This window comes from Hylobates moloch, unplaced genomic scaffold, assembly GCF_009828535.3.
Source record: "Hylobates moloch isolate HMO894 unplaced genomic scaffold, HMol_V3 SCAFFOLD_12, whole genome shotgun sequence".
NCBI classification, from domain to species: Eukaryota; Metazoa; Chordata; class Mammalia; order Primates; family Hylobatidae; genus Hylobates; species Hylobates moloch.
Genome location: NW_026652287.1, coordinates 26,874,402 through 26,886,471, shown reverse-complemented (window position 1 = coordinate 26,886,471; position 12,070 = coordinate 26,874,402). Strand labels below are relative to the sequence as shown.

The 12,070-nt window shown below is 45.8% G+C and overlaps 1 protein-coding gene across 2 annotated transcripts in view; it reads right to left on the bottom strand.

Annotated features, from left to right (window-relative positions):
- Positions 1 to 12,070, bottom strand: part of NUAK1 (NUAK family kinase 1) — a 75,643-nt gene that overhangs the window by 14,867 nt on the left and 48,706 nt on the right. For both annotated transcript variants that reach the window (XM_032168821.2, XM_032168822.2), the window contains 2 exons: positions 8,614 to 8,765; positions 5,714 to 5,779 (listed from right to left, as the gene is read on the bottom strand). In XM_032168821.2, the coding sequence (XP_032024712.1) occupies positions 5,714 to 5,779; positions 8,614 to 8,765 (218 nt within the window). The remainder of the gene's footprint in view (positions 1 to 5,713; positions 5,780 to 8,613; positions 8,766 to 12,070) is intronic.

Sequence of the window (12,070 nt, the reverse complement as noted above, 5' to 3'; positions counted from 1 at the left end):
TGAGGCCAGGAGTTTAAGGCTGCTGTGAGCTATGATGGTGCCACTGCACTCCAGTCTATGCGACAGAGCAAGACCCTGTCTCTAAAAATAAAAGTAACAGTAGCAGCATTGCTATGTGCCAGACACGGTTCTGTGAGTGCTACATATATTGATGTAGTAAATTCTCACAACCACCCTATCTGGAAGATTGCAGATAGTGGAATTCTAAAATTATCCTTATTTTGCAGGTAAGAAAACTGAGGCACAGGGTGGTGAAGTGGCTTGCCTGAGACATTGGTGAACAGCTGCCTTAGCTGTAAAGTGCTACATAAAGGGGAGTTATTGCTGTCAGGTGGCTGACGAGGAAATGCACTTTCTGCGTAACTCTTCGGGAAGACAGCAATTCCATCCAGGAGGGTACACTCCATAACTCCTTTCCGGCCTTGGAGTTGATCACTGTGGCTTCACTCAAGATGGCCTCACTCCTGAGTTACCAGGAAGTGAAGGCAGGGAGTGGAACAAGGAGCAGAAGTGAGTGGGGTCGGCTTCTGTCTTCAGAGGATCTAAGCTCATGCTGCCTCTCTTAAAAGAAAAGAAATTCCCACCAGGAACAATGTGAGGAGGCTCTTAAAAGAGGGCGCGTCCAAGCAGCAGCTCCCATGGATGCTAATGAGCAGCCAGTGCCAGCTCACAGCACACAGCCCTGGCATCCCCGCATGGCTACTCTGGCCACCATGACTCAGCCTGGCCATCAGCCACCATTAGCACTTGGAGAGTCTCCCACAGGGATAGCTGTCCGCAAGCTTGCCTGCAGACAAGGTAAGGCTGACCAAAGCATGGACCAAACAGTGCCCTCATTTGATGTGCTCTTAGAGGTAGGGCAAATTTGGATAGTAAGAGTAGAGGGTAGAATTCATCAGGTGTCTGGTCTTTAGAGTCAAATAGCCATAGGTTTGTAGCCAGTCCCATCACTTATTAGCTGCAAGAGCTTCCTCGTCTGTAAAATGATGTAATCACACCCACCCCGGTGGAGACATTCTGAGGACCAAATGAAATAGGTGTGGAAGGTCTGGCATGGGGCTCTAGCTTCTAGCAGGGGCTCAGTAAGCATTACTTTCCTTTTCTAGTCGTCATGCTGTGTTCCTGTGCTTGCTGTTTCTTCCTCTTGAAAAGCCGTCATCATGTTCCTTACTATCAAACTCCTACCCATCCCTCAAAACCCAATTCAATCCCTCTTCCTCCATGAAAGCTTTCTGGTCCATCCAGCCAGACAGACCCACTGCTTCCTGCTCAGCACTTCCAGAATACATTACACAGGGCCATTTGGCCCTGCCAAGGGAGGAGGATCAGGGAAGGCTTCCTGGAAGAAGAGGCATTCAAGCAGAGACCCCAAAGAAGGAGCGGGCAAAAAGGAATGAGCAGAGCATTCCAGACAGTGTGAACCATGTGTGCCAAGGTCAAGAAGCCAGAGAGAGCTTGGTGGATGACAGGAATTCAAGTCCTATACCAGGGGCCTTCCCTGACCACTCTAGCTAAAAGAGTAACTCTATTCTTCATTCTCATCCTGCATGGATTTTCTTCACTACCAGCCAATCACAGTATGTGTTTATTTATTTACTGCTGTGTCTCCAACTGGAATTTTAAGCTTATTAGAGCAGGTACCTTCTCTTCTTCACTGACTTCTGTATCCTCCTCACGGCTCATTATCACTGCTAGTTTAACAACTGCTAGATCCTGAGTTCCAAGACAGAAATTTGGCCAGCTAGTTCACTGTTAAATCCCCAGCACAGGGCCAAGTACACAGTAGGACCTTAATGAATATTTCTGATCAAATAAATATTGCCCAGAAAAGATGTTCAATTCCTCAGTGAATAAATGCAGGAATGGATGAGCGACTGCAGGTATGCATGGATATATACACACAACACATGAATTGATTAATTCATGCATGAACACAGAGCTCTCCCATTCATATCATCAAAGCCCAGAGGCTGACTCTCAGCTGCCCCACTTGGTCTTGTTAAGCTTCAGAGGTTTCTATCTCATCTTGGCCCTGGCCATTCAAAGCTTCTTTTCTTATCCACAGCAGCTGCGTTTCCATTGTCATAAGGGGCAGCAGGCCATTTCCCCTATGCCCCTCTACTCTGAGCCCTGGGAGCTCACCAGATTCCCAGCCCTCTTGGAGGAGGTCAGCTGACCCTGGTGCCTGGACCTCTTCTCATTGTAAGACATTTTTACAGGAGCCTTCTATGGGAATTGTCAGCATTCCATTCTCCCAGAGAGTGGGCTGTGAATTTGGCCCGTTTTGTATTAATTGCAAATTAGTGCTGTTCTGGGTGTCTATTTTAGTAGACATGCTTCCAGAGTACGGAATGCAGCCCAAAGCAGCACATTGCTCTCATTCTTTCTGCTGACCGACTGTGTGAATATTTTTAGAAGCCACACCCTCTCGCAGTGGCCAGATAAATAATTTCCAATGCCAGATGTGCTCTCTGCAAATCAACATCAGGCAGGGAAGGGGAGAGGAATGAGCTACATGGCTCTCCCCACCACTGCAGCGACATGTGACAAGTTTAAATCAGTAGCATTTATATAGGCTTCCTAGGCCAAAGTCCTCCACCCTTGAAACGTGGAAAATGGATCCACATTTAGAGAGGCACCAGAGGGGGCTCCAACAGAGGACCTTGCTGCTCATGTCCCGCTGGTTGGTGGCTCTTGTGTCCGTGGTCCCCCAGGTCCAGACACGGATGGCAGGGGCTCTCTTGAGCACAGAGGCCAGCTTGTGGCCATGTGTCTGCCTGCCTTTGTCAGCAAGGGTCCTTTCTAAATATGTTTCAGCAAAATGCTGAGTCAGGAAGAGTTGAGAATATACCAGAAGACAAATCAAGACCAGCTGAATCACATTTTTTTAAAACCTTGCAAGTGGATGGGAGATGATGAAAAGATAATTTGCCTGGAAGTCAAACACATGAGTTCTAATCCTGGCTCGTCATTCCTTTATTCCAAAGTCAAACCATTTTGAAGTACCTACTGTGTGCCAAGCACTAGTCTACACTCTGGGGATGCAAAGACACAGTAATTTAGTCTAGACTGATTCACTGTGTGATCGTAGGCATTATTCTCTAGACTTTCTGGGTCTAATCATTAAAACAAGGGGTTGGAAAATGACCCCCAAAGTTCTTTAAAGATGTAGGATTCTCAGATCTGAGTAAGGATTCCTTGAACAAAGAGGAAAGGAATTTAAAAGTGTTGATAATGGGAAGATCTGGTTTCTCTTTGGGACGTATGTGTGCATGCGCATCCGTGCTTTACCTTGGGAAATGCCAGGATTAGAAATTCTTAAGGAAAGGTATATGCCTAAGCCTTAATTGATAATACTGTTTTGTGTGTGTGCTGTTCCCCTCCATCATGCACAGGGACCCTAGGCTGAAGAACTTGGTGCAGGGGAACTGTCAGGCCCAACATCATTGCCCTTTTGCTTACACAAATGAAGCCATTCTCCTGGGCTCCTGCCTCACTGTTGCCCTGCACAATTGCTTTCAGAATTCTAATCATTCTGTTCCTCCATTAGGGAATTCTATGATTTCATAGAAAGCTATGTGTCTTATCACTTCTGGGAATACATCATGGGACCAAGAGGTCACACTGCACCATAGAACCCAACCCCTAGGCAAGAGGCTCACATTCCAGGCCTTGTAAAGGCGACATTTAGTTTTGAGCTCTGAGGGCAGGTGGCAGGAAGAATCTGGAGAGGAAGTCAATAAGGTTGATGACACAAACCCTTAGAAAAACGTGGCGGCCCTCAAACCAGGACCAATTTTTCAGCCATGGCCTGACCACCACTCCCCAGGACCTAGGTAGGCACCTTCAGAGCAGCTGACTTCCAGTTCAATTCCCTCTCCAGTGGCCAGCCACTTAAGAAGGTTCCCAGTATAGTAATAGTTAAGCATGAATTGCTTTGATTGTAGTATTGTCTAAAATCTTCACATTTATTATTGACTCCCCAGGACTGGGCACAGGGCATTGCACACAGTAACAGTTCAGAAAATACTCATTGAAAAAGAAATGAACAAATAAACAATAATCTGCAGAGACAGGAACCAGCATCCCTACTTGACAGATGAGGAAACTAAAGCCTAAGTCATCAAGAAACTTACCCCAAATCCTGCCATTACTAAGGGGCAGGGTTGCAATATCTAACTCCAAAGCCACTGCTTTTAACTTTGACTCATTTGGACATGAGTGCTTAGCAGTTTACAAAACTAAACACAGAGTGTCTCATTCACTACTCTAAGCAGGCCTATGAGTAGTACTGTTACCCCATTTTACAGTTGGGGAAACAGGGTTAAGTGGTTTTCCCAGTGTCAAGAAGCTAGTAAGCCATACAGCCCAGAATTTCCTAACTGTACAACCAGTGCTCCTTCTAGAATAATCCAACCACTTTGCCAGAAATAGACCCTAAGGTTCCACTTCCTATTCCCATGGAGAACTACTTTGACCAACTATTTCCTGCTTATTCTATGGACTACATGTGACTACAGTCAACCACTCTGCAAGAGCAAGAGGTCACTGGGTCATGGCTTCCAGGGGCCTCTCAAAGGATGATGGTGACTAACAGTTGCCGCCATGATCTGTACAGAGAATCCCAACACCAAAGCAACTCCATCCTTCCAAGCAAGGAAACAAGTCTCATCATACGCTCCTCCACTGATAGCAGCGACAACAAAAAAATCATTCCCATGCTTTGTCCAGGGACCAGGGATAAGCCACTAACGTCACCAGCGGCCAATTGGAGGGCTCCTGCTGGTGCCGGGAGTACTAAGGCTGTTTCATAATGAAACCCATGCAGCGAGCTCCGTTTATTTTGAAACCGTATTTGCTTATTTTGTAGACGTGGTCAAAAGGACATTCAGAGGGCTCCCCTGGAGGCACTTGAACCCTGTGGGCCAGGAGAGCTTTCTCCAGCTCCAGCAGCAGCCAGCAATAATACTCTCCGTGCGAGTAAACTCCAGCACTTGCTATTTCCCAACAGCAAGCACCATCCCCATTTTGGTCAGCTTCCCAGGTCCATGGCTGGTTTCAGGGGTGGGAAGGTAGAGAGGGAGAAGTAGGAGACAGGGTGGAGAGTGACAAAGAAATATCCAGGAAAAGAGTTCCAGCTCTAAAATAATTTAGGATCCTGCTAGCAAATCAAGCAAAGCAACTTGAATTTGGGCTCGTGAAATCAGACAGACATGGGTTCAAATCCCAACTCCACTCCTTACCACTGGATTACCTTGGGCAAATTACTTAGTTTTTCTGTGCCTCAGTTTCCCTATCTGTGAAATTATGTAACTAACAGTACCTACCTTGTAGGGTTGTTGTAAAGATTGAATTCAAGTGATATCAGGCAAAAATACAAAATACATATGAAATTTGTATTGGTTGCTGAAAGTATTGTTATGGTGATGATTTTAGACTATGAGCTTCCTGAGGAGAGACACTGTATCTTAGTCATCTCATCTTACCCAGGGAGGAAGAACAATGCCCAGCATATAATAGGAGGTCAATAACTGCTTGTCGAATTTAATTGTTTGAACTGGACTTAGAGCTCAAGCAAAGAGACTCTTCCCCACCGGCCTGCCAGGTAGGAAGTGGCTGCCTTATTTCCAGGCTGCGGCTTGGAGCAGGTTAAGCCTCCATCCAGCTGCAAGACCCAGGCCCTGCATATCAATCAATGAGGCAAGAGCTTTACCTTAATATTGCAGTTGTCATCGAGCAGTATATTTTCCAGCTTCAAGTCCCGGTGGACCACACCATTCTGAAATGAGAAGACAAAGAGGGAATTGAATGGAACGGCTGGGATGAGAACAAGAAAGAAAGAGGAAGGAGGAGGGTGCGCAAAGGGAAATGTCTGGCAGATTAAAGAAATGCACCAGCCCGGTGGTCTTCGCCTCCATCCTTCAGGCTGCTCTCACTGTCTTGACGCTCCCCCGCCAGCGACCGACCAGCGACAGCAGAGCATTAGTCACTTGCTGTGTGGTTAAGGGAAAAATGACTGGAATCTGTTCTCCCCCAGAGCCTGTAAAACAGCAGGGGGATTCTTTGTCGGAATGTAATTCCACTGTGTGAAAGCAATATCATCCCAGGCAGCGGCAAACAATGTCTGTCTGGATGGGATTCCCAGGGAAGAAGCAGATTTCTCTGCCGGGGACTCAAGACTTGTGGGGCTCACAGGCACTCCTCATCTGTCTGTCTGTGTGCCTGCCTGCCTACCCAATGCTGGAAAGACATCTGGCTCAATCTATTCCGACCCGTTTTGATCTGTCCTGAGGATAACATTTCCTAAGCAACCTGGAGAGAAGACTCAGAAAGTCCCTCTCTGCTCAGCAGGACTCAGGGCTGGGTGAAAGGTGAAGCATGAGAGCAGACCAATGAGACCGGGACCACTGGCCTGACCAAAGCAGGTGGCTGCCATCCTGCCTGACCTTTCCATTCAGGCAAACTCTGGCAAGGCTGGAGGCTGAACTTCAACGACCAGCAGCAAGCCAGCTGAAACGTGAAAAGCAGTCATCAGCCAATAGGCTGTTGGTCTACACAGCAGTAAACACTAGCCTTCTTCATTCTTTTTTAAGACCCAATTATCTTTTTAGGGGGTGGGTGGGCATGGGAAGAGCAGTGGGCCCGAAAGAACTGGCTATTTCGGGGTGAGTGGACAAGTAGCGGGGGACATTGAATGATTCTGAACATCATTCAGCATAAACGACAACTGCAATCAAAGCTGCTCTTTTGAGCAAACCAACAGGCATGTTTATGGGTGGTTCTTTCTTGTTTATTTTCCTTTTCATTTGACCATTCTTAATATCTCCAAAAGCACTGCTCAGAGGGAGAAATGAAAACATGTATTTCTACTAATCTTTTTCTAATTCAAGCCTGCAAGGAGGCCTTCTGAATTCAGAAATGCACAAAACCAAGTCTGTTAGAAGAAAGATGTGGACTACAAGGCACCTGATTCCATTAATTTTAAACATCAAGAGCAGTTTGGTTTGGTTTACATTGCTGCATTCCTGGTTTTCATAATAAGATGGAATGAGTCTAATAAAGCCTCATTCATACAGAATCCAAGTGTTCATACACTTCAAATAACAAAAATATCATCTCTGTGGTGATTTACAATGATAACTCATGAGGAAATACAAAATATTATACGATTCAAATCATGAGCACATTTTGAGTCAACAAAGAGAGGTCAAATAATGTTCACATGGGTTAAGGGTTTTAGATTTGAGTAACTGTTCTCTAATTACTTACAGAGCCACTCTCAATTAAACACAATATTTAACAAACCAGGAGGCCCCATGTTGCGATCATTTATATGAAGAAGTTGACTCTGTTTTGGATGCCCTGTTGGACTCAAGTCACATTATCCTCAAAGTAAATGACTGTTCAGGGTGTGACAGATCTGGAGAAAGTCTGAATGAGATGAAAACCATGGCCAAAATGATTAATAACAATAATGGCTGAGACATGCCTTGTAATTATCTGTGTACTTTATGCCTTTTCTAGAAACCAAGAGTGGCTCTACTGTGACTATATTCTTATTCTTCTTCTTATTATTATTATTATGGAGATGGGGTCTCACTTTGTCACCCAGGCTGGAGAGCAGTAGCACCATCATAGCTCACTACAGCCCCAAACTGCTGTGCTCAAGGGATCCTCCTGTCTCAGCCTCCCAAACAGCTGGGACTACAGGTGTGCAACCTCATGCCTGGTTACTTTTAAAACAAATTTTTAAAGATGGATCTTGCTCTGTTGCCCTGGCTGGTCTTGAACTCCTGGGCTCAAGCAATCCTCCCCCCTCAGCCTCCCAACTAGCTTGGATTATAGGCATGAGCCTGGCTGTGGCTATCTTCTGAGCACATGCCATCGAGGTGTGCTGCAATAAGATGTACGTGCATGTTGGTAACCTATGCAAGAAAAGGTACCAAGAGCATAGAAAGGTTTCAAGAACATTTCTCCCAGTAATTCTACTTCTGGAATCTCTCTTAATTATTCACATGAGAGGAAAATATTCATATATAAAGACACTGATCACTATTTGTAATAATCAGAAACTAGAAACAGCCTCAATGTCCAACAATCAAGAATTACAAAGAATTTTTAATAATATAGGAAAACATTTAAAGTATTAAGTAAAAAAGCATGACACAAACGATGTAAAAATGAATCCATTGTGGTACCCTAGATTGGATGCTGGAACAGAAAAAGATCATTGGTGTCTCCATTTTGACAAATGTACCACAGAAATGTAAGATGTTAATATTAGGGTAAACTAAGTAAGGCATAGATAGGAACTCTCTGTGCTACCTTTGAAACTTTCCTGTAAATCTAAAATTATTCAAAATTAAAAGTTTACATAAAAAAATAAATGTGAGAAGGAGGAAGAAGAAGACTGAAAGGAAACAAGCAAAAATGTCAAAAATGGATTATCCCTGGATTCCAGAATCGTGGGTGATGGCAATTTTCTTCTTTCTAGTTCATAAATTCTCCACACATGCTCCCATGAACAGATATCACTTTTATAATAAGAAAAAAAATCATGCAGTGCCATAAAAACCATCTACGGCCAAAGCTGCGGGCCAGGCGCAGCCATACCTTGTGACAATAGTGCACAGCGGAGACGATCTGCCGGAAGAAGTGCCGGGTCTCCCTCTCACTGAGGCGTCGCCGCTCACTGATGTAATCGTACAGCTCCCCTTTGCTGGCATATTCCATGATGATCACAATCTTATCTTTGTTCTCAAACACTGCAGAGGGAAAACAGCAACACACAAACACCCTGTTTAGCCAACAAGCTCACTTGTGCTGCAGAGAATGCGAGAGAGGACAACGGAGATGTCGCCAGGCAGAGGACCCACTGATGGGTCAGAACACAAATCAGCCAATTCAGCATCACGAGGCGTGGGGCGTGCTGTCCCGCCAGGTGGGAAATGGTGTGTGTCACCACCATTGTTCCTGGACACGCCTTTGCCATGCTAAGGGAAATACGCATCCCTTTTCTGAGGACCCCATTCTCCTTGTCAAGATCATTTCTCACACCCTCTCCCAGAATGGCTTTCCTGTAGACAGGATGATGGGTAACAACAAACACAACCAATAATTTATTACCCATTGGATACAGACCAGGTACCCGGCCCTGACAGAGCTACTCTGACCCCAAAATGGGTGCTCAACGTTGTCATATCTTTATAACTTCCCATCTCAGGCAAATAAAACCCAAAGCTTTTAATGTGGCCCACCAAGTCGTGCACGATCCCGTGGGCCCCTCTCAGCCCTACTACACACCCATTTCATGTATTTATTTATTCTGTCTCCCCCAATCGAATGTAAAAGGGGGTTGTCCTGTTTCACTCGCTGGTGTATCCTCGGCACCCAGAACAGTATTTGGCACATAGTAACATAGTAGGAGCTCAGCTAATATTTATTAAACGAGTCAACTCAAACTACATAAAGGCATTTTTGAGCATTAATAATAAATAACAATATAGCACTTACTATGCACTAAGTTTGTGTGTAAGGTTTTAAGTACCTCACATGCACTGACTCATTTAAACCCTACAACAAATGATCAGGGAAATATCTGTAATTTTACCATTCGAAAGATGAAAACACTGAGGCCTAGGGAGGTTAAGAAACTGGCACAGCCTGCACTCAGGCAGTTTGGCTTCAAAGATCAAGTGCAGAACTACTAGATGAGACGGCCTCCCAAAGAGCTGGCTGGAATCAGCAGGGCTCCAGTCCCCAGCATGGATGGGGAACTAACGCCGCAGGCTGCAGGGCTGCTGCTACTATGATCTCAAGCCAGTTCCCTGCCACCAGGTCCAGCCCCTTCTCACTCAACCTCCACACCACCAAGGAAACAGTCTTCCCAAATGCTTGTAAATGCTTCTTTCTCCCCAGTGCTGATGCTCTCTAGCCGTCATGTTCAAAGTCAGGGTTCCAGGTAGATGGCCAGGGACCCATGCATGGAGGCAGGGAGAAGGGAGGCCACAAATGACAGGCTGTCCAAAGCCACTCCATTGCCACCTGTTTCATACTTTGGACTTTCACATAAGATGTCCTCTGAGCATGGATAAAATAAGCAACATTTGTTTTGAAATCCATCATCACTCTTGAGGGATATAGTACAAAAACCTTTGTAGGGTACCCAAGACCCTCCCTGAAGGTCCCCTGCCTACCTCCCTCCATCTCATCCACTTTTCTAACATTTCCATCAGGCCCCCTATGCCCAGCACCCTAATTCATTAGCCAAGACTGTGCTCATATGTGGTTTCCACAGCACCCCTCCCACTGCACTAGTCAATACTTGCCTCACAGCACGTGCAAACTGTGTGGGTTTATTTCCTGATTTACATATCCATGTCCTCTGCCTAGACGGACAGAGCTAAAAACTATAGTGTTGAAATGAGATACTCCTAGGGCTGTGTGATTCTAGGGATGTTGCTTGCCCTCTCTGGGCCTCAGTTTAGTCAACTACAAAACATGAATAATATTAGCAAGTACTTAGAACTGCTGGGAGGACTTATTGATACCAGGTATGTTCAGTGTTTACAAGGCCTTCCCCTTACAGCATACACTCAATAATGTTAGCTATTATTGTTGCTATCAATACTAACTCATCCCCAGAGCCTAGCACCAAGGCAGACACACATTCAATGAAGAACTGAGCTGACCTGGAACCTACCCTAGGCCTGGGTCCCCTGTCCTCCCATACCTTGTTGCTGGCTGCTAGAAGCTCAGACTCCTCCAGTTCCTTTTTGGCTCCTTCAAGTCCAGCCAAACCTCCCTGATAAAATGAAGGGGGAAGGAGGAGGGTAGGGAGGAGAAGGAGGAGAGAACATCCAGATAAAATTGGCTGCTCCAGTGTCTGCTGGCCTCGGTGTACCCTGCAGCTTTGGCTCCTGCCAGGGACTTCAGCCTGTTGTGCACTTTTCATTAACAATAAACCTTGGAAACTGGAAACACCCCGACTGCCTCAGGATGCATGGCTCAGGCCCCAAAAATGAAAGAGTGACAGGCCCTGAAGAGGGCAGCGGGTTTTCTAATTTTAAAAAGGAGGGATGTAGGAAGAAGGAAAGTACTTTGACAGGTAAATAAACAAGAAGCCTCACACCCCAAAGAGTCTGGCACGTCTTTAAGGGAGCCAAAGCCTCTGGCCCTTCAGCGACAATCGGGAGGTGTGGGCCACTTGCCTCACACAGACAGAAGGGCTGTTTCAGTGGCTGGATTCTTCCCTCTCCAACTGGCTGATTTGGTATCAAGGAGACATAAACACGATTCGGTTCAATACAGTCCAATACACCAAATATTTTACTAAGCAGGTTCCATCAATCAGTCCTACTGATCCTGTCTCTACGATATATCCCGAGTCTGGCCAGGCACGGTGGCTCACGCCTGTAATCCCAGCCCTTTGGGAGGCTGAAGCAGGTGGATCACTTGAGGCCTTAAGTTACCAGACTGGCCAACATGGTGAAACCCCACCTCTACCAAAAATATAAAAAATTAGCCGGGTGTGATGGCAGGTGCCTGTAATCCCAGTTACTAGGGAGGCTGAGGCAGGACAATAGCTTGAACCCAGGAGGTGGAGGTTGCAGTGAGCCGAGATCGCACCACCGCACTCCAGCCTGGGCAACTGAGTGAGACTTCATCTCAAAAATAAAATAAAATATATCGCAGATCTGTCCACCTGTCTCACCTCCAAGGACACGCCTTACCCCCATCCTTACTGGTTGCCAGCCTTCACACCTGCCTCCCTGCTGACTGCATTTGGAGGGGTCAAGAAATAGTTCCAAATGCATATTCCATGGAGTACTCATTCTGCAAACTATCTTGAAGAAGAGAAAATTCCATGGTCAAACCCAAGCCAAACATTAATACTTGATGGTCCTCGGAGAGCCTGGTTTCCTTAACTCAGTTCTGCCAGTTGATTGGGCCATTTCAATCCTCCTATTGGCATCCAGAAGAACTCATATGGATCCAGTTTGGGAAACACTGGATGAATGAGATGATACCCGAGGGATAAAACTGGCCCCTCATTCTCTCAGGCAGGGCC